This window comes from Acomys minous (genome assembly GCF_964271855.1).
Source record: "Acomys minous genome assembly, chromosome: 14".
NCBI classification, from domain to species: Eukaryota; Metazoa; Chordata; class Mammalia; order Rodentia; family Muridae; genus Acomys; species Acomys minous.
Genome location: NC_140496.1, coordinates 61,225,308 through 61,248,188, shown reverse-complemented (window position 1 = coordinate 61,248,188; position 22,881 = coordinate 61,225,308). Strand labels below are relative to the sequence as shown.

The 22,881-nt window shown below is 39.5% G+C and overlaps 2 protein-coding genes across 6 annotated transcripts in view; both read right to left on the bottom strand.

Annotated features, from left to right (window-relative positions):
• The window catches only part of PHTF1 (putative homeodomain transcription factor 1), a 34,690-nt gene extending 31,483 nt beyond the window's left edge, over nucleotides 1-3,207 (bottom strand). The window contains exons 1-3 of one of the 4 annotated variants that reach the window (XM_084755373.1): nucleotides 2,918-3,207; nucleotides 1,987-2,061; nucleotides 1,332-1,388 (exon numbers count right to left, since the gene is read on the bottom strand). In XM_084755373.1, coding sequence (XP_084611499.1) covers nucleotides 1,332-1,388; nucleotides 1,987-2,031 — 102 coding nt within the window. In that variant the 5' untranslated portion in view covers nucleotides 2,032-2,061; nucleotides 2,918-3,207. Of the gene's footprint in view, nucleotides 1-1,331; nucleotides 1,389-1,986; nucleotides 2,062-2,350; nucleotides 2,793-2,917 lie in introns of those variants that run through there. The other 3 variants (XM_084755372.1, XM_084755374.1, XM_084755375.1) reach the window with 3 other exon arrangements.
• A 1,358-nt stretch (nucleotides 3,208-4,565) lies between these two features.
• RSBN1 (round spermatid basic protein 1) overlaps nucleotides 4,566-22,881 on the bottom strand; it is a 43,703-nt gene continuing 25,387 nt past the window's right edge. Inside the window, exons 3-8 of one of the 2 annotated variants that reach the window (XM_084755360.1) lie at nucleotides 17,188-17,325; nucleotides 16,743-16,885; nucleotides 11,387-11,554; nucleotides 9,629-9,737; nucleotides 9,013-9,061; nucleotides 4,566-6,619 (exon numbers count right to left, since the gene is read on the bottom strand). In XM_084755360.1, coding sequence (XP_084611486.1) covers nucleotides 6,414-6,619; nucleotides 9,013-9,061; nucleotides 9,629-9,737; nucleotides 11,387-11,554; nucleotides 16,743-16,885; nucleotides 17,188-17,325 — 813 coding nt within the window. In that variant the 3' untranslated portion in view covers nucleotides 4,566-6,413. Of the gene's footprint in view, nucleotides 6,620-7,003; nucleotides 9,062-9,628; nucleotides 9,738-11,386; nucleotides 11,555-16,742; nucleotides 16,886-17,187; nucleotides 17,326-22,881 lie in introns of those variants that run through there. The other variant, XM_084755359.1, reaches the window with a different exon arrangement.

The following is a 22,881-nucleotide window of genomic DNA, read 5'->3' as shown; positions in this document are numbered from 1 at the left end:
ACAGAAGCTTCTCAGCCTCATGAGGTCCCATTTATTAATTGTTGACCTTAAGGCCTGGGCTGTTGGTGTTTTGCTCAGGAAGTTGTCTCCTGTGTCAATGTGTTCCAGGCTCTTCCCCACTTTTTCTTCTAACCAGTTTAGTGTCTCTGGTTTTATGTTGAGGTCTTTGATCCACTTGGACTTGAGTTTTGTGCATGGTGACAAATATGGGTCTAATTGCATTTTTTTACACGTAGACATCCAGTTAGACCAACATCATTTGTTGAAGATGCTATCATTTTTCCATTGAATAGATTTGGCTACTTTGTAAAAAATCAAATGACTATATGTGTGTGGATTCATATCTGGGTCTTCAATTCAATTCCACTGATCAACCAGCCTATTGCTGTGCCAGTACCATGCTGTTTTAATTACTGTTGCTTTATAGTACAGTTTGAGATCAGGTATGAAGATTCCTCCGGAGGATCTTTTATTGTACAAGATTGTTTTAGCTATTTTTATCTATGTTTTTAAAGTGCTGGTAAAGGTCTGCACCAAATCTTATCAAAAGAGAGTCCCAAATCAAGAATGTACTGGCATTTATGAACAATTTCCAAAGAAGACCCTAAATCTAGACTTCCGTTCCTCTCTTTGGGCTTTTCCTCTAGACTATCAAGCTCCAATGGCTCCTCAGCAACCACTCAATAACCAGGTTGCATGGACACCAGAATTTCTCTTTCCTATATGGTGACTTAGATACTAAAATTTAACCTTCTCCTCTACTATCAGAAATCAGTCCACCAGCATTATGAATTTTCAGTTGTTTGGATAGCACGAAGAAATTGAAGATGGTGTTCAGTTCTAAGGGTAATGTACAAAGAAACTTAAAAATCTGAAAACTTGAAGACTCACCTCTAAACCAGTAATTAAAAAAAAAAATGGGAGCCAAAGGCTAGATGTAGGCCAAATATGAATTTTTATGTGGCTTGCACAGTGGTGATGATGATTATGAGGAGTAAGATGAAGAAGAAAAAGAGAGGGAGAGGACTATTACCCTTTTAGGATGTAGATATTTCTTTGTTAAATGTGTCTATTTCCAGCTTCTTTGGAATAAAGATCTGGCAATACTGGATATGAATTATCATATGTTTAAAAACTGACCAGAAATAAGAAACACCACATTCCCATTTACCTGGGACATTTGCTCCTGGGGCCACATATCAACTGTCCTCTATCATTACTCATGCACTGCTGTTTTTCTTAAATTAAAAGAATGCGTACTTGGTGAGTAGTGCACATTCTTTCAGAAGTATGATCTTCTCTTTAAAGCAGTAACAAAGAAATCGATTTACCTTAATCTGAGTCTGTTCGATTGACTTTTCCCATATCTGCTGATCATATGCTCCAATCTGAAATAAGGAGCAGGCTATTTAAATGATGCAAAGGCAATCTTTGTATCTAAGTCAAACCTCACAAGGCCATGAATCCATTAAATTTAGTATCTGGAAAATGTGTTTCTCACATAGTAAATTCGTACTTCCAAGGGCAGCTTAAAAAAAAAAAAAAGACTGCCTCTAAAAAGTAAAAAAGCAATACCCCAATATTTGAAATTAAAGATCACCTAAAAGATATTTCCACTCCCTAAGGAAAACATCAATAGGAATATCAGAGGGAAATAAGAGGTAAGGAACAGCTCAATCAGACAAAAGCAGCCATCTGAGCCATGCAAGATAAAATGATTCTTGTCTTTATAAAAAGAAAAATTTAAAGTCTGATACTTTGCAAAGCACTGCAGTAGTTTGTCTATGTTGTGTGGAGAAAGGTGACTTACAGCTCACATCCTGGAACCTAAAACTGGGTTTATAATGACTTCGCACATCAGTTTTTACAATTATGTTGAGATAGTATATGAGAATGTGTGACATCACCAAACTTAAGGAAAGTTACAAAATTCGTTACTGGAGTTTTCTGCAGGAAGTATAGTTTACAAATAAAAATTACTGTTACCTTCTTCTGATACCACGATATAGCATCTCTCTCATTTGAGGCCATCTGCGTCTCCAGCCAGAGAGTTGGATTTCACTGAGAACGAAGGAAATGTTTCGATAAGTCCAGTTGTTGAAGGTTATTGTCCCGTTTGGGGTATGACTAAAAATCCGCTTCTCTCAGCCTCTCCATGAGCCGCTCTTTCTCAGGCTGCTCGCCAAGAAGGTTGAGAGAGAGAGAGAAAAAAAAAAAAAGGCGGTGGGGGAATAGGCACAGATGCCGCTGCACCGGCCAGCGCTCCGGTGGATGAGGTGACACCAAGCACCCGAGCTGCCGACCCCCGCCACCCACCCCCACGCCCTCCGCATCCCCACGGCCGGCTCACCTGGTGCCCGCTGCCAGGCAGGCTGCCGGCCGGGCCCCCACTCCTCAGTGACCCCGGCCGGGCCTGGAGGCCGGGGGTGAGGCGGCGGGCCCGGCAGGCCGCATCTACCCCCAGGGGCCCGGCCGCTCGCCCGGCCGTTACCATGGGGACCGCGGCGGCCGGCCCAGCCCGGGAAGCAGCGGGCCGCCCGGCGCCCTGAGGAGCGCAGCCCGCAGCCTCAGACACCCGGCCTAGGCGGTCACCGGACGAGCCATGGGAGAGGCCAGGAGCCAACAGGAAAATGAGCGTGAGGAAGCGGGAACGGGGCGTTCGCCAGCCACCTCGGCACCCGCAAGGGCTGGGCGTCCAGCCCTGGGCCGGAGCGGCGGCGCGCGTCGTCCGTGAGGGACCGGCCGCGGCTCCACCAGCTCAGGGTGCGACCCGCCGCTTCCGCCTTCCGGCTCCGCCCCCGGCCGCCTTCCCGCCGCTTGGGCAGCCCGGAGACGGGGGCGGAGAGCCGCGCCGCCCGTAACCCTCGACGCCCGCCCAACGGAAAGTCACCTCAGAAACGACCCTCCCGGCACCCACCGAGCCCCCCGGAGGCTGGTCCCGGTGTCCCACGGTTCCTGTGCGGGTCTGTAACATTTACGGTAGTGTCTACTTCATATCCGTGTCCCCTCTGGGTGGACGAGGGCAGAAACTAGAGCCGGCCACGAGCCCTCCGCACGAGTTCTCCGTTCTTGCGGGACCAGTGTTTGTGAATTGGCGCAGCCTGGAACGCCGAGGGGCGGCCTGCGGCTTAGCGGGTCCCTCCCTTGGCTCTCAGCAGCTCTGGACAAAGGCTCTCCGGCGCCTACACAAGCCTAGAAGATGCACAGGGAGCCGACCGCATTGGGACTTTCTCCAGATCGGGGGGAGGGGGCGGAGAGGAGGGGGGAGGGGGGAATGGCTGTAGAGGCTGTTTCCAACGATTCAAACTGAAGTCCGAAGAAAGAAGAGTTGAACTCTGAAGTGATTTAAATGTATGCCCCAGGGTTTCTAAGCTGTTTTCCTTTCCTCTGTACGTACATTTGTGCGCCTTAGCGGCTTGTTTCCAACGGCTATTGTCCTTTCTTGTCCTGGGCACAAAGCATTTAGTTAATGTAAGGCTAAAAATGGATAATAGCTCTTCACTTGAGACTGCCTAAGAGTCATTCTTATAAGCCGTTAAAGCACGTCAAATGAAAGTTAACCATAACGTAAACCCACTAAAAAGTAACATCCACAGGAATAATTTTTTTAATTTCTTTACCCGTACACATTGTCAATGGTCTCCACCTTTTTAAAAATCACTTTAACTGTTATAAGGACTAAACTAAAAGCCGTTAAGACTCAACAGCTTTTCCCTTCAGTACTGCTGAACAGTGTAACTCACGGAAACGACCAACTAGGTAAAAGACAAACACAAATTCACTTTGATACCTAAATTAACACTAATAAAAGCATTTGACTTCAATGCTGAACACACAAAAGAGGTCTTCTGGCTGTGAGTGATACTTTCAGGAGTAGAATTAGTGGTGCACTAGCAAATAATTTTCCAGGAGCCCTGTTTAAAATTTTCAGTGCTTATAGGATGCTGCTGTGTAAGGCAGAGCTCTGAACCCAAAACAGCATTCAGCCCGCTGCTCCCAGTAACCAACTGTGATTTTAGGAAATTGATTCGATTTAACAAGTCTGTTTTCTCACATGTGTTGTGGAGATCATTACCTCCCTACTGCTGGCTGTGCGATTTGATGAAATACCATGAGAGGCCTTCTGAGAACTAAGTGCTGTCAGATTCACCCAACTAGATTCACCCAAAACCTAATGAAGAAAAGCCATTTTGTTGTGTCCCATAGTCCCATCCACATCTGAAAACTAAACATCTTACTATGCCATGCATTTTTACAAATACCTACACTTCCAAAATAAAAGCTTAAGGCTGTTCTAAGTAAAATGGAAATAATTTTAAACAGCAATAAAATTTCAAGCTTCACTTCAAATTCAAGCTTCAATTTTCTTCAAAACTAGTTGCACCTCAATCTGGATGTATCTGCCCTTTTGGGGGAGGATGGAGGGGAAGTACAAGGTTTTCTTCAAAAGCTTAAAAATAATAGAACACAAAGAAGGTGAGTGCATGCATGGTGTGTGTGTTGGGCGATGGGAGAGGGCAGACTAGTACTTCACAAACAGGCTCCAGGCAATGAAAACTCTCATGTGCTATTCATTTTGTGATGAAACATAAGTAAAGGACAAATCAGACTTTGTTTATTAAAAAAATACTTTACAGGAAAAAAAAACTATGCATTCCATTGTCCTATTTTACAAAGAAATAGCTTAACACACTTAGACAACTACAAAAAAGCACTGTGTTAAAAGAATTATTATTCACACAAATTTAGATTTAAGACTATTCATTAAAAACCTTTTAAAACACTTGTTAATGTCAATAAACAAACTAAGGCCACACAAACGCAAATAGTCCGCCAGGCAAATTATACATTTCATCTATATGCAAAGACCTCTTAGATAAATTAAAGCCACAGGAAAAAAAAAGTCTTAGCTGCCAATCAAAATGAAGTTTAGTCACAGAAAACACTATTACATGAAAATTTACAACATGTGATAGAAGTAGTACATAAGTATTTCTTTAGAGAGAATTGAAAAGTGCTATATTTTAAGAGACGGTTGTCTCAACTACATGCACAAGTGGATCCTAATAAATTTATGAAGATCTTTTAAAAATGGAAGGCCATAATATTTATGGATACTTGCTTTTAAAGCAACAAACTTCCAGAATGAGGATAAGTCCTTTATGCACTTAAGAAAAACACTGGTAGTGTGCATCTCCTCTACTTGCTTGCATGACCAGTAAATACAGCTACAGACTGTCTTGAAAACATGAAAGTTAGCACAAATGTGAACTTCTGGCATGTGCTACTGAAAGGATGAAACACTATTAGAAAGACACAAACTCAGCAATCCTAATTATCCTCAATAAATGCAAATAAATTTTAAAGGCAAATACAGATGAAAATATAATGGGCTAATATTAATATTCACTAGGAATATACTCTCATGGATTTGAGTCTTGTTCCTATATTGACTTTCCTTCTAGACAATATTTATACAGGGAAAAGCAATAAGCAAATGTTTCTCAAGTCATTAGGTGAGATCTTTATGCCTGTTAAGACTGATACATCTTTTCCTAAAGTTTAGCAAATAATTTAATAAACTCTTTCCCCATACAAGAGCTTGTAGTATTAGTGAACTGATAGTTCAACTGTTTCTGAGGGGACAGGGCACTTTCCAAAAGTCTTTAAGTAAAAATAATGTACCAGTAAAACATGTAAGTACTGAATAAGCAAAGTACAATTAAGCTTAAGAATCCATTTTTCAAGAGTTAAATTTTGGAAGAGGGAACCAATATAGAAGTTGTTATTGCTTTATGAATTTGGGTAATCTCTTAGAATCATAACCCCAACTCCTGTCCTATCTTGATAATTACAGAATGACCTCTGGGGCAGGAGAAGACTTCTATTCTTCTCCATGGTTACCATAAAACCATTCTATTTGCTGTTAAGAATATTTGTTTATTGGGTTCTTTCCATAAGCATATTTTTAAAATGTCCCTCTGATTCACTAAGAACTAAAACTTACATTCTGCAAGTAATCTCAAGGGTTGGCAACAACAGAAAACATACCAGAAGGGAGGATCAGCTTCAATTTCAAGTACAATGTCACTGCCATCGCTAGTTTATATGTCAGAGGATGCCAGACTGCTTCATGCCTCACTCCACCAACCAAATAGTTGAATGATTTAGAAAAGTTGCAATCATTTGTATCGTTCAACTAGGACAGTTTTGAAAGCAGCAAGAAACTCAAAGCTTCTGCTTTTATATTCATCAGTCTTTAAAGCATGCTATCAAAATCTAATACTCACGTAGGACATTCAGGGTTTCCAGTCACATTACTAGCTAAATGTTTCTTTCCATTCTATTGCAATCTAATATACAATGACTTCATTAGTACATGATTTTCAATATTTTTATATTTTTAAATATGTTTATACTGGAGGTGAGGGTAGAATGCTTTGTAAAAGGAAAATGGAGATTTGCATTTGATTGTAGGTCTTTGCAGATCCGCTGGTTCCTGAGTGATTACACACAGTGCTGGCTGTCAGGAGACAGTCTCCTTGTTTTGTTAGTAATGACCAGCTTAGATGACAGATGGCATCTGCTGGATGGCAAGTGGGAGATGGGAAAATCGGATCTTGGAAGACAAGAAAAACAAAATAAAACTTTTTGCGTTAGCATCTTTTTCTCTTCATGATTATTTTTAGAAGCAAATGTTGCCTGAGAAGAATCTTTCTTTGCACAGCCTGGTAAAGCTCTATGAAATTCTTCTGGACAGAAAAATAAAAGCAGAAATAACCCAAACCCATTCATTTTGTGATAAACCCTTCTCCACAAAGTAACAACAACAAAAAATACCCTCAAAGGTCCTTTAAAAACTAGTTTGATAAACTAGAATTTACCCTAGAATTTATACACAGGATTTAAAAACACCCCTTTAATAATCACATTACCTTTCATACCATTCTAATTACCTTATTTACAAAGATAACTGAAAGCAACATCACTTCCAATTCATAAATGGTTTACATTGAAGTGTTTCCCTATTTATTTGTCTTCATCCTTTGTAACAGAGAATACATACATATACATATATATAAGGAGTAATACAGATTCTAACTAATCACTGTAGTATTTGCTGATGGTTACTTTTCTATCGGTTTACACAGTGACCTCTATGCTTTGCTAATATGCATTTAACTACACAACAATATTGCACAAAGTAATATTTATATAAGATTTAACCTATTTCAGAATATTTTAGAGAAGATTCATATTTGATATTTCCAAAGATGCAGCTAAGTTTCCATGGTGACAGACATAATAAAGCAGCATCTTTTTCTTTTGCCTATGTTATGCAAATATTTCAAATCTCACCATCCAGGAAAAAAAAAATCAAATTGCACTGTAACCAGGTAGATACAAGAATCTGGTCTTAGGTGTGGGGAGTACTCTTCCTTTAGTAAACAAAGGCCTACAGAGTTATTAACAAAAGCAAGTGTGATGCATAGCACATGAACATTCCAAAATAAGAGAAAGACCTCACTACTTACATGAAGGAGGCCTATTTGAAAAAAGAAAAAGTGAATATCCAGACACTAAGATCCAGCCTACCTTCTAGGATGGAAGTCTACTGCCTGTTACTAGAAAATAGCAACACAGAATAACAATAAACAAACCCAGGTATTGGCCAGATAAAATTGTAAGTGTTTAAAAGTAGATGCCAAGTCACAGGAATAGTTTCTTCTAAGTTTAAGCTCAAATATGGCAGCCCTCATCACTAAGACTGGCATGATTCTTTAACTTTGATATTTGTGATCAGCTTAGGAAAAGCATCCACAGGAAATGTGAGGAAACTAGGAAGCAGAACAATGAATCAACATTATCTCTTTTGCTCAAAACAGCCTCCATAGTTATCATATATCCTAGAAAAGACTAATGCGCCATGGATAATAAATAACCAAGAACTATTCATCTTTAGAGTTTTGTTTAATTGAAATATATCCACTGGGTTTTAAATAACGGACACAAAAAGACAGCCTGGGTCAGAAAGTGCTGTGCTTCCTCTTTTGCTAACAATCAGAGAGCCACTCAGTTTTCCTTAGAAACCGTATCTTCTTTGTGTTGGAACTAAATAACGTAGTTGTCCATGTACCAGATGCAGGAGCCTTTCCTACAGCAACGCCATTTTACTGTGAAAACTAACAAGGTGCCATGAAGACACAAGTACTAAACCATAAATCTGCTTTCTACCACATAAAGCAAATATGGCAAAAGACAAGGAAAGATAAAATCAAGGGAAGTGAATAATTTACCAAGTAAAAACCTACTATTCCAGAGAATTCTTGTTTTGATTTGAAGAAGAGATTGAATTGTAACCTCACACCTTAAAACAGAAAGTAGCAGCAGACCCACTATTACATACTGTACTAACGGGATAAGATACAACTCTTAGCTTTGCATAATCTGTGTAAAAAAGATATGCTTGACATTTGTGGAATGTCATTTCTCTTTATAGAATTATAGGCAAGATTTCTCCAATAAAACTTAACTTAAGCCAGTTATAAAACTATAACTTCACATCAAAATTTAAAAAAGTTAAAAAATGTGTTTGAATATGTACACATCACACAGGAGTGCTTGGATGTTCCTGCAGACTGTGCTGCTGGTCAGAGTCCAGTCTACTCTCCACCTTGAAAACTGGAATAGGCTGAGTCTTCAGGTCCTGCAGATGAAGTTCTGATGGAGGTGGGAACGATGAAGAAGCAGTTGTCAAAAGCTGCACCTCTGTGCATGTTTCCTCAGATTCAGTTTTTATTCTCACACACTGGGAGTCAACTTCTAAACCACAGTCCATGTTGGAATTGCTCTCTGCGTTTTGAGGGGCATCCACAGCAGGGTGGTACTGTTTGAGCCTTATATGCCAGGCTAAGCTGCATACTGCTGACACTGTTTTGAACTGATGAATGACATTTCTAGGGATGAAGTAGATATCATTGTCGCAAAGCTGAATTCTAGCATAGCGAATACCTTCTCTCCTCATTTGGTTTAGTTTTGCTTCATCCACCCACTGTACACACTAAAAAGAAAAAAAAATTGCATAAGACCTTAAAATATGTAATGATACAAACAAAATACTCTAATTCACACAGGAAAGCAGAATGGTAAACTGTGATAAATCCAAGTTAGACAATTAATCTTGAGAGAACATGATAACTTTTGGGAAGCCTTTTTCTGCATATCTGCCCATCTTAGTCATAAGACTGTCAAGATGGCATGTGAAGTCAGTTCATCCTTGAAAGTGCAGCTAAATATACTGACATCTTTACCACATATAAAGGCAGCATTTAATCTTCCCCTTCATATCTTATGACATTGTACAATTGGGGCCACAGTACCGTGAGATTAGCAAAGAAGCTGCTTGTGGCCAGAGCAAACAGCTGGGTCCTTCTTAACCATCTCAGGTACGCCCTGCATCCCACAGATTTTGAACTTTAGCACCACCTTCGACCACACACCAAATTTAATACAAAATAAGGTTAAATTTACTGTCTGTGAATCCAATTACAAAACCCCTAATAAGATGGATCTAAATGTTGTTCCCAGTGTTTCACTCAAAGGGTAATGGGAACGTGAGAATTATTACCTGGGAAACTGGAGGTTCATGAAGGTCTAACTGTAGTCTCTGTACAACATCAGTGAAGTCCTCAGCATGAAAACAAATCACATCTTTGGTTATGCGAGGCTGGTCACTCCTAGTATTAATAAAACAAAATTTAAGAACTAGCACCCACAATGGAAAATGACAATTTCAGTTTTCCAGTTTCTACAATACTATTATCAAATAAGTAAATAAATAAAATGCCTATCACCTAAGAACTAAGAATGTTCTTGCTTCTTAATCAAATTTCAAAAAATAAAAGCAAATCTAAAATGTTTTTCAAAAACAAAAATCAGGGCTGGAGAGATGGGCTCAGCAATCAAGAGCACCACCAGCTGTTATTCCAGAGAACCTGAGTTCAATTCCTAGCACCCACATGGCAGCCCACAACGCCAGTAAATCCAGTGTCGGGGGTTCTGGCACCCTCACACATACATATATGTGGAAAAAATACCAATGACCATAAAAAAATAAATACTTTTTTAAAAAATCAGTCAGGTAAGTTATTATAAATTCAAACAATAATGGCTAAAAGAATAGTTTTAGCTAGCCTTGTAGCAACCTTTCACGCTGGTGCACCCCCACAATCCCAGTACTTGGGAAGCTGAGACCAAGAGGAGGATCTTAAGTTTGAGGTCATAGTGAGATCCTGGATCACAGGATTTTGTTTAAGTTTTATTCTAAATGGGATGCATTTGCTGTTGTCTCATTATGGTCCTGAGCTTTGTTATAATACAACCAGGTTCCAAGTGAGTGTAAAATAGTGCCACCACTACAGAAAACAGTATAGCAGTTCCTCAAAATAATAAAGCAGAATTGCCATACAATCTAGCAACACTATTTCTAGGTATTGAACCTAGATACCCACATGCCCATGTTAACAAAGAGCCAAAGGTAGAAGTAACACCTATTTAGTGGACTGATCTATGCATGTGGATGAGTGCATATGCATGTGCAGAATGAATTATTCTTAACCTAAAAAGTAAATGAAGTCTGATCCTTGCTACAACATGGGTAAACTCTGAGGGACATTATTATAATAGACATGGCTGAGTTAGAGAACGAACTGGAGCTGCCAAGATGCCTTAGTAATGCTACTTGCTCCCAAGACTGAGGACCTAAGTTCAATCCCCAAGACCCAGGTGGAAAGAACCAACTCCTACAAGTTGTCTAACCTTCACACAATTGCTGTCACACACACCTCACTCACAAAATAATAAGTGTAATAAAAATAATTTCCTTTTGTCACTATAATTAATTTTATATTACATTTATATTTGTGTATGCCGTGTGTGGAAGTCAGAGTCCTAGGGACAGAATCAGGTGGTCAGGCCTAATAGCAAGCACCTTTAATCCACTGAGCCACAATCACTGGCCCACTAGGTTTACTGTTGTTGTTTTTTTTGTTTGTTTTTTTGTTTTTTAAAGAAAAAGAGTAAGGAGAGAATGTTTCTATTTCAATGAGACACCAGAATTGGCAAGAGAACGCATAGTGATGGTTCCCATAACCTAGGAATGGGGGGAAACTGAGCTGTGGGACACCAAGTTTCATTTTGGCAAGATAAAAAGTCCTAGAGCACTGTTTCATTGAAGTGTGGCTACCCTTAAACCATTAAAATGTTTAGATGATAAACTATATTATGTGTATTTCACCACAATTTAAAAATTGGTCCCTGACCTTTTAAACAGAATCCACATTTTTTTAAACATTATCCAACCCTGTATTTGGTTCCTTTAACTTACCATTCACCAAACTGTACAGCCTTCAGAACACCAACAGCAGCTGTGCTCTGCCAGTCAAACCCCTGACCTACATGATCAGCATGAGCTCTTGTCCTGTCTTCAAAGAGGACTTCTCGGGGTTCACTTGTCCGAGGTAGGTACTGGAGATTTTTAATTTCATTCATTGATCTATAGTTGATTTGGTTGTGAAACAAAGGAAAGTGTGAGGAAATAAACAGCAAAATTAACAGCAGTAAGGGAAAAGGGTACTACAATACTAGGCTTCATTGAGGTCTGAGATGAGGATAATGATTTTAATCATTAGCATTGAACATAATATATTAAAATGATTGATATGATTTCCTGCCTTTCCCTGTAGACTCTACCTTTATTAGGCTCAAATGCAAAATCTGAATGCATAAAATTTCTCTAGACAAGGACAATACAATTCAAGGCTTAAAGCTGCATGCTTCTTTACCCTTAGCTCAGTCACCCCATTTACAACTCTAAAAACGTTCTACCCTGACTTAGATTCCAGGCAGCAAACTGAGCATACATCTGATCTCCTTCCACACTAAATGAAACCAATATGGGCAGGGGAAGGGACGATAGGATGGAAAAAAAATATATAGAAGTAGGCATGAGTAGGTCACTATTGATTGAAAAATACAGGAGTTTATTATATTGTTTTTTTGCTTATTTGTTTGTTTGTTTGTTTTGAGACAGGGTCTCTCTGTGTTAGCCTTGGCTGTCCTGGACTCACTTTGTAGACCAGGCTGGCCTCGAACTCACAGCGATCCACCTGCCTCTGCCTCCCGAGTGCTGGGACTAAAGGCGTGCGCCACCATGCCCGGCCATTATATTGTTTTTTATGTCTTCAAACATTTCTAAATATAACAATCTCAAGGGTATAGTAAAGGAAATGAATTTAGTGAATTAGCAATACAAACAAACTTTTGCATGATGGAAAACAATCACATTGTCGTAGACTAATAAAACTGAACAGAGATCGTCAAAGGGTTAGAACTTTCAATAGGGGAAGGTGATGGACCTTAAAGAAGCTCAAGTCAAAGGAGGGCGGGCACAGTAATGATACGGGACAAAATTAAGTGAAGCTGAGAATGGGAGGATAATGACTGTGATGTTTGAATGACAATGGCCCCATAGGCTCATATATTTGAATGTCTGGTCTTCAGTTGGTGAAACTGATTTGGGAAGGATTAGAAGGAGGAGTGGCCCTGGGGGTTCAAAAGCCCACCACAGGCCAGTCTTTCCCTCTGGCCCTCTGCCTCCACCTTGCAGGTCTGCAGCAAAGTTCCCTGCCATGATGATAACAGGCTCACTGCATGAAACTGTAAGCAAGGCCAAGATTATTTTTTGTTTCATTTTGTTTTTTGAGACAGGGTTTCTCTGTGTGGCCTTGGCTGTCCTAGACTCTCTTTGTAGCCCAGGCTGGCCTTGAATTTACAGCGATCTGCCTGCCTCTGCCTCCCAAGTGCTGGGATTAAAGGCGTGCGCCACCATGCCTGGCTCAAGGCCAAGATTAAATGTTTTCTTTTATAAATTGCCTTGGTCATGGAAATAGAAAAGTAACTAAGATAAGGTGAAACTCTGCCAGACTAAGTACCCCTTGCAGACAGAATGTTGGACATTTAAGCTCATGGACTAGAGAATGCCTACCACTCAGTTCTGCATTCCTCTCCACTTTCCTCACAGTCCCTGATACTTCATCAGGCATCAGATCGTTCTCTATGTAATCTAGTCCAGAAACTCGAGAGGTAGCGATGGGAGAGGAACCCTGTGGGATTACAGTTGGCTCATTCCAACCATCAAAGCATTCAAAACCAATGCCTGCTCACAATGTGGATTCTAATTTACAGTATGAAAGATCTTCTCAGGAGTCCTTTAGGAAATTTCCTACCTCATAAAAAAAGAGGAGGAGGAAAAAGAAGGAGAAAGAAGAAGGAGGAGGAGGAGGAGGAGGAGAAGAATGAAGAGTTTCTTCTATTAAATATAACAAGGTTCAACTATGATGCCAAAAACTTGTAGAACCATCTAACAAACATAAAAGCCAATATGAGCATAAAAGCCTAGGCAAAAAGACTGGTTAATTAAAGAAGGACAATGATATGGCGTTTTGAGGCTGGTGTTTAGCTACTGATTATACGGTGCCCAGAGGTAATCTTTATAGACTTCTGGATATAAAGGGTAACTTTAAAAAAAAAATTGCATTAGTTACACTGAGTCAAAATTCTTTATAGCCATAGCCATACTCATAAAATTTCAGCCAAAAGAAAGAGCATGCAACTTTTCACATTGACTTTACCATCAAAATGATACAACCTACTTCTGTGAACACTCAACTCTAATGTGAAACCAGTCTACAGCCAAACTGTATATAGAATCTCCAGTAAATGCAAAGATGTATTCAAAATATGAATGGGTCACCAAAGAACAACCAAGTGCCTACAGATAGCAGAGTGACAATGACCAAACTCACAATGATGACACTTAAAAAGTCTTGAAAATGTGTTTACATAAAGGAAATAAACCTAGGAAACAGCCACTGGTTGATGGAGAACTTTAGCTGGGAAGTCTTAGGTGTAATGAGCCTTCCATGCTGAGCAGAAAGAACACAGATTTCCAAAGGTGCTCATGATATAAATGGTATATACAAGAAAGCTTAGAGTTCATCATACAGAAGAGAGAAACAGCAGTCACTAGAGGCAGAGAAGGTTAGCAGAGAGGGAAGAGAGAGAGACGGAAAATGGAAACTATAAAATTAGAAAATTCTACAGGTATATTACAAGAGTTAAGTTCATTTAGATAAAATATTCTAGAAGAGGGAGGGAAAGGTAACAGGAAGATACAAGTGAGAGAATAACAACTGAGATGTAATCTGAATAAATTATTTTTTAAAAAAGAATAAAAAAGTTTTACACTGAAAAAATAATCTAGAAGATTGATCTATAGTACAGTAAAGAAAATTACTAAATTTACTTAAATGTTTCAATGTAACCAGAAGAGTAGATTTTTAACATTAAGAAATAAGACGTGTTTGAGAGAATGGAAAACTCTTGATTTGACCATTATATACACTGTAGACATGTATCAAAATATAGTTTTATCAAAAAATAAAACTAAATGATAGTATTATAGAAACTCTAAGAGCATTTCATGGTGGGGGTAGGGGGTGTTCTAGAAAGATGGCTCTGTAGGTAAGAGTGCTTGCTATGCAAGCATGAAGATCTGAGTTCTGATCACAGCATCACACAGAAAGCCATGCAAGGCCACACTTGTGCATGTAACCTCGTGTTCTGAGGTGGAGAAAGGAGGATCACTGGAGCCTGCTGCCACTAGCCTAGCACCTCCTTCACTGAAATGCTCATGCACAGGGACACACAAACATATGTACAAATACCATACACATACAACACACAAAGAGGAAAAAGAAAAAATTTAATAACAGCAACATGTGGGGTTATAATCAGGAAGTAACACAGCTAAAGTCATTGTAGTTCCAGAAGTAAGATTTTTCTAAGCAATAAAGAAACTAGAAACATTCACAACACTGAAGAGTAAAGTATATATCCTACCTCAAAAGGGTTAATGATATACTTTAAGGAAAGCAGAAATAAAATAAAATAAAATAAAACAAAGATGTGACACAAGAGAAAAAAATCTATAGATTCTTCCTTTGAGAGATAACACTAGAACCTAAACTATGACTCTGTGGCCTACCACCTGAATCTTAAGTAAAATACGTCTGAAGTAAATGCGTCATTCTATCTATCCAATTTTAGAATGCACCTATTGATGAGGCATTAAAAATCTAATGATGGTTTTAAAGCAGAATAAATTACCATCAATAATGTGTAAATACATTATTGACAGAGCTGGAAGGAACAAGCTAAAATAAAGGTTGTATTTAATTACTAAGAAAGTAGGTGAGAAAAAGGAATACCCTTTAGCATAACATGTCTACCATATTTTTAGTCTTTTTTTCCTTTTCAAAAACTTTTATAATAGCCAAACATTCATTTATTTTTGGAAACATAGAACAAAATGAATATAGTAGTTAAGAATTCAGAATTTTAAGATCTATCACCATAATTTATAAACACACCTGTGATCTAGTACTGTGAAAGAATTTTGACTAATTGCTGGGGTTTGCGTACTGCACTCACATACAGTGTCTCATCAGGTATCCCAGACTAGCCTCGAATTCACTGTGTAGCTGGGGATGACCTTGAACTTCTGATTCTCTTGGCTCTACCATCCCATTTACGCAGTACTAGAAGTGGAATCCAGGGCTTCCTACATGCTTGGAACGCAGTCTATCACCTGAACTACATCCCCAAATCTCATAGTTTTTAACCAAGGGTTTTCATGGATCATCATACGTATCTAAAACTACTTGATGCTTAGGTAGAAGTTAAAGTTAAGACTAATCCATTAAACTCACTTTTGAGTCTTTGTTTGTTTGTTTTTGAGACAAGATGGCCTCAAACCCATAGAGATCCACCAACCTCTGCCTCTGGAGTTCAGAGATTAACGGTATACGCCACCTCACCCAGCTTTATTTTAAATTGCTAGTTCCACAGCCCAAACAGCTGTAAATTATTTTCAGTGTCATGGAATGGTATTTTTCAAAATATTAGAGTAATCTACACTTGTTTTATGTCTATGAAAGAGAAAATATCTTAGTACATGACTCATCACAGCTTTATGCAAAAGCATAGTACTTCAACACAGCAAATCATGGCTTCCTACTATGTGTCATGATGGCAGAGATAAATAAAACAGTCCCCAGCCTCAAGTACGGCAAAATTTATTAAGAAACAAAAATAGTAAAGACCATCAAGGAATCATGTTGTAAGACCAGAGATAGGACTGGTTAACTTGTCCTAAGTTTCACAAAGGTGACATTTAAGGTAAGTTTGGAAGCTTCGCTAAAAACCTGCTAGACAAAGAGGAAGGCAGGAGACCGGGCGGAATCCCAGATAAGAACAACAGTGCAAGAGCAAAGGGCGATGGAAGACAAGGGTTTGGAAACAGAACTGAAAAGCTAGGAGAAACTGAAAGCAGACACAAAGGTACTGTATTATTAAAGGTTTGTACAGACCAACACACTAAAGAGAACTTGGTGGTTTATCCTATAGGCACTTAGAGGATACAAGTTTAAAAATCAATTAATTTCCAGGATTCTGCTGGCCATGTAACAGGTTATCTCAACTAGGGAACTGACAACTTCAACTTTACCTAAAGGACTCTTCAAAATCTAGACAATTTCCAAGCCATGCTCATCTCTCTATCATTTTATAAACCACCTACTAAAGAGAGTGGTTTTGCTTATTTGAGCAGAACTAATGTTTACCGTCGTCTTTTGAAGGGCGACTTTGGCATATCTGCTGTAGGGATCATCTGTTCTCCAGGTCTCACCCACATTATAGGCCCATCGTCGCTCTGAGACCTACACTGTAGCTGGAGGCTGGAAAGTGTACCCCAGGGCAAAGTCATCTAGAAACCAAAGGAATAAGTCACATTTAAAGGACTTCAGATTGTTTACAGATTATTCCCCATCCAAATTGTTTACAAGTACTAAAAGCCATTTCGCATGTGTATATGAAGAAATAAAAGCCATACTGCAGAGTAACATTTTTAAAAAACTGATGTATTCAATACCAATAGTTTCTAAACATTTTCTACACAAACTACTGTATAAAATTAAATTTTAGTAGGCAAGATTAACTTAATACTCTAATTTTAAGTTATCTACTGAAATAATGACCAGAACTTTACTAGTGTAAATAAGCACTCACTTTTAGAAATGGTGATTCTTCTAACATATCAAGGAACTCTGGGAAATAATCACCAACTTCTTCGTCTACTGCTCCAACAAGACTGATCTGCCGCATAGGACCTGCTCGGTAGGTTCCACAGCAGTATGTCCTGTTGACCTGAGATGAAAGGAGAGACAAGGGGAGGAAGAAGGGTTCAAGTGCACTATAAAGAATGAGAGCTGAGTGTTGTTTCCAGTATTAATATTTCATTTACGTACTAAGAATTCAATTGTCAGTTCTTTGGACAAAGTTAACCATTGCAGTCACCCAAACATACTGTGTTGTCAGCCACAAAAACAAATATATAAGTCAACCTACTAGTTTGATATCTCAAAGGAAGACGTTAAAACTGTTAATAATTTTAATTTAGAAAACACTTTATTTTGAAAAGAAAAGACAGAATAAGCAGTAAAACTGGCAGGGTAAATGGAGAAAACACCATGGCCACATTAATCTTCCACGTCCACTATATAGTCCTTAGCTTACCCTTCACTCTAAGAAAGATAACAAGCTATCACTCTACTCTTTAAGTTTACCTAATTCAAATATCACAATATGAACAGCCCCCAACTTACAAACAACTCAAAAATAAAGGTATCTAGGCTAATTAATGTGAAGTGAATAAAAATAAAGCACCTTTTCCTGTTTGAAAAGAAAACCTAAAGGGAAGATGGAGTGAAAGAGGCAGAAGAGTACAGCCGAGCTTACTCCATCCACACCAAGAAAAGCTTCTTGCCTTATCAGGACCTCCACATCTCATTAGGCTCACACTTTTGTGAGTATCAATGGTGTCTTCAAATAACAGTCAAAAATTAGTAGTTAGATTTTTACTTAGTGGCACAACTGTCATCAGATAAATGTGCTACAAAATAGACTGAGTGCTGTAATAACGTTTAGTCAATTTGGAAAACTATAACTAAGTTAGAATATCTAGAGAAAGGCCCTGGAACACCACAACCTTCCCGGTCTCATCCCTATACTCACACTAAATAGAGCCTCATCTGGCTTCCCTTTACTTGTATTTATTTCAGAGTCTCAGACCCCTTCTGTCTTTCAGTTTCTTCCGATCTAGTTTAGACCTCAAGGTCTACCCCTCACTCATATTGTATCCTGACCCTTGCACCAGCTGCCTACAAACCCCGAGCATGAAACACTCAAACCGTCAGTTAGTTCTACCTGTGAACATTCCCAATCAGGAGCCAACAAATTACTTATCCCTTAAACCCAATTGTTAATTGAGAACCCTACCAACTTGCCACCAAATGTTCCCATATATACATACCTTTTCCACATAAGAAAACTACTTCAGTAATATCTGTCCTGTATTTATCAATTCTCCTCACGCTTTATTCACTTTCATGCAATGCACATCCCCTGCAGTCTGGCTTCTGTCACACCAATCCCCCAGGACAGATCCCCAATGACCTCCTACAGACAGTTCAGAAATATTCTCTAGTCATCTGCTGTCTCATCTTCCTTCCAGGCGCCCTGCTCTAGCTGCAGAGTTGGCCTATTTCTCATTCAACATATATTATCTACAGGTAGTTTAAATTATAGTACAAATGTACTATATGGACCCTGCTACAGCCTGTATCTAATTCCATAAGTTAAAACTGCTCCTCAGAACCATCTGCAGGAACAGCTTCCCTCGGTCACGCTGTAGCATTCCAATGCAGTACCCACAATACCCAGCACGCTTCTCCTAAATGCAGTGCCTATAATACCCAGCATGCTTCTCCTAAATGCAGTGTCTACAATACCCAGCATGCTTCTCCTAAATGCAGTGCCCACAATACCCAGCACGCTTCTCCTAAATGCAGTGCCTATAATACCCAGCATGCTTCTCCTAAATGCAGTGTCTACAATACCCAGCATGCTTCTTCTAAATGCAGTGCCCACAATACCCAGCACGCTTCTCCTAAATGCAGTGCCCACAATACCCAGCATGCTTCTTCTAAATGCAGTGCCCACAATACCCAGCATGCTTCTCCTAAATGCAGTGCCCACAATACCCAGCACGCTTCTCCTAAATGCAGTGCCCACAATACCCAGCATGCTTCTTCTAAATGCAGTGCCCACAATACCCAGCATGCTTCTTCTAAATGCAGTGCCCACAATACCCAGCATGCTTCTCCTAAATGCAGTGTCTACAATACCCAGCATGCTTCTCCTAAATGCAGTGTCTACAATACCCAGCACGCTTCTCCTAAATGCAGTGTCTACAATACCCAGCATGCTTCTTCTAAATGCAGTGTCTACAATACCCAGCATGCTTCTCCTAAATGCAGTGTCTACAATACCCAGCACGCTTCTCCTAAATGCAGTGTCTACAATACCCAGCATGCTTCTTCTAAATGCAGTGTCTACAATACCCAGCATGCTTCTTCTAAATGCAGTGCCCACAATACCCAGCATGCTTCTTCCAGGCTTTCTACTCCTCAGCTTGTTTGTTTGCCGGGAAAAGGTGAGACTTCTGTATTTGCTTTACCAGGCAATACTAATCATTTTCTCAATTCCCTAACTAGGAATCTATAAGCCTTTTCCTCATCCCTTAAATAACAAATTTTATCTCTTTAAGCAGTATCTTAATGCAAGAAATAATCATTTATCTAATTGCAAAAACCTCAAAACCACTGCCTTACATGAGGGTTTCCCATGAGCCATCCCACAAAGTGCCTACGAATTATCTCCTAAGGAAAGAATACTTTACCATTCAACCTCTCTTTTCTAAATGCTTCAAGTAGGTCCACTAAGCTCAAAATCCTCCTGGCTGATCAAGTTTCTTCTGATCTATTATTCCAAAAGAATTGTGTGATATGCCACATTTGAATACACACTCTAATCTTTGTTGGCTTCCAATTTTCACATGTTATTATTGCTGACCATTATAATTTTGCCCTCTAGGTAACTAAATAGGTCAATGAGAAGACAGATCTAAACAATACTTCCATGTAAAGAGATCTGGTGTATGAAATTCACAGAGATTAGATAAATTGGATTTGAAGTTATAACTAGATTAGAATAACAGTAACAATAGAAGTTTGGGGATATAACTCAGAAATAAGAGCACTTGAATGGTATACGTGAGGCCCTGGGGTCAACAACAACCAAGTAAAGATACTCCAACCTCCTTGCCCAGACAGATCCTACACATCCTCCATCAGGGTCTTATCCAGGTGAGTGTGCCTGGTCCTCCTGTCAGCACACCCTCAGCAAGTCCAGAGAGCAAGCCAGGTCACAGGTGCAATACTGCAGCCTAGTCTGGCCACCCCTGCTTGCTGGGCCCTCAGGCCCAGGCTCTAGTCAGGACACACAGCACTCACACAACCGCCCAGTGACAGGAAAACTTACGAGTAGAATGACACTGTGGTGCTCAGCTCCAACTTATACATCCGCAACACAACTCCTACACTTAAGGCTTAGAGATCACAGCAGAAGAGGAGACGGAAAGAACAGGAAGTCTGCAGTGATGATGTGCCTCCTAGAAATGTCAGAGAAACTACACCTATAAAACAGTACCAACATGGCTACCTAAGACCTGAACAGGACAACACCAATAGGCAGAGTAAGATGGAAGGGGGAAATCTAATGGGGCCGAAACCCAAGATGAGAGGATGACAGGCAACAAGGAATGCTGAAAGCAGGAGAAAATAGTCTTTCCCAGGGAAGAGCCCTGCCCCCCCCATTGGTTATCCAATACCAAATGGTCAAACCTGAAATACACATACACATATACACACATATATAACAGTAAGATAAATTAAGCAGGTTTTATATATATATATATATATATATATATATATATATATATATATATATATATGGAAAGAGAAAAAGGAAATGATGTATTTTAATTGCAAATTTTTTAAATGAAAATGCTCATGTTTCATATTATTTAAGGTTTAAGATAATTACAAAGTAGAAGTAGATATTAAAAATTAGAGTCTAGAGAGATGAATCAGTGATTAAGAGTTCTAGCTGCTCTTCCAGAGGACCCATATTTTGATGCCTAGCACCCACACAGCAGGTTACAACTCTTTATAACTCTCTGTAATGGGGATGCAACACCTATTCCTGGCCTCTGCAGGCATCAGGCCCATACATAGTGCACAAACATACATGAAGGTGAAGCCACTGCTATTATGTAGAAAGTCCAACTCTACAGTTTGTAACACTTAAAAAAATATAGAGAAAAGGGTCCAAAAATTAAAAGAAGAAATGAAGATTTGAGAAAAAACAAGTAAATAAGCACCACAGAGCTGGGCTGTAATGTGTAGTCCCAGCTAGAAAAACAGCTAAGACGGAAGGACCACACAGAGAAAGTGGGGGTGGGGAGAGAAAACAGCTAAGCCACGGAGAAAAGACAACTACAATAACTCAAGAATACCATTTTTGCTGGTCACAGCCACGCACACTTGTAGTCACAGCACTCAGGAGGTAGAGGTGATCCACCTGGATCGCTGTGAGTTTGAGGCCAGCCTGGTCTGTTAAAGAACTGGTTAAAGAAGTTAACAAATGACTGATAAGGAAAGAAACATAAGCTGTTAATTTAGACCAGACACTGGCAAACTCCAACCCACAGACCAAATCTAGGATTGCCAAGTTGGACTGGAAAACACCCTGCCCGTTCATATCTACCCACTTTAAATAGAGGTAGACACTATGCAGGCTTTTATATTAACAATTTACACACACACACACACACACACACACACACACACACACACACACACACCCCTCAGTTTTTAAAAGGCAATATGATCCTAAATACTATGCAGTCCTTGTAGAAAAAAAGTTTGCGAGCTGGGCATGGTAGTGCACACTTCTAGTCCCTGCACTGGAGGTAGGTGGACCTCTGAGGTCAAGGCCAGCCAACTCTACAGAGTGAGTTCCAGGACAGCCAGGGCTACACAGGGTGTGGTGGGGGGTAGGGGGAGTCTCGAAAGAAAACAAAAAAGAATAGAAACAGCTTACCTACCCCAATTTAAAGCACTCACAAGAGAAATGAGGCAAAAAGTTTAAATATAAACTATCATTCACTGAAGGGTATCTGTAATACAACATGCCTCACATAAATACTTGTTGTTATATATGCTAAGAGTAGAAATACAGTAATCAACCATTATATTCTGCCAAACAGAGAAAAGAGAGGAAGAGCTATTGATCAACATTTGTTACTTACATTAAAATTTCTAATAAATGTAAATTTTTACTTTTGTTACTTATACAAGTCAGACAGTGAATAGCATTTATAAGCACAGTCAACATGTACCGACTAAGTGAATCTGATGCCAAACAAGCAAACCACTAATTATTCCTAAGTATTCTGTCTTTCTTCTTTTCAGTGAGCATTTCCTGGGCATATGGCCAGTGAGCTAGGCTTCCTGGCAGCTAAGTATACCCTGTGATTAAGTTATAGCCAATAGGACAGCAAGTTAGAAATGTAATTTTATAAGGAACCAGCTTGTCTTTTACTTCCTCTTTCTTTGCTAGCAGAACGCTGAGTGCTATAGAGCTAGGCGCATCCAAGCATATAATAAGGAAGGGATGGCCAAACTGAAAGTCAGAAGAAACTAGGAGCCTGGACAGAGTGAGGCGGTGTGCCTAAACTCTGGACTGTCATAGAAGGAAATGTCCTTTCTAGCCACCATATCTGTGTTCTCTTTGTTATGG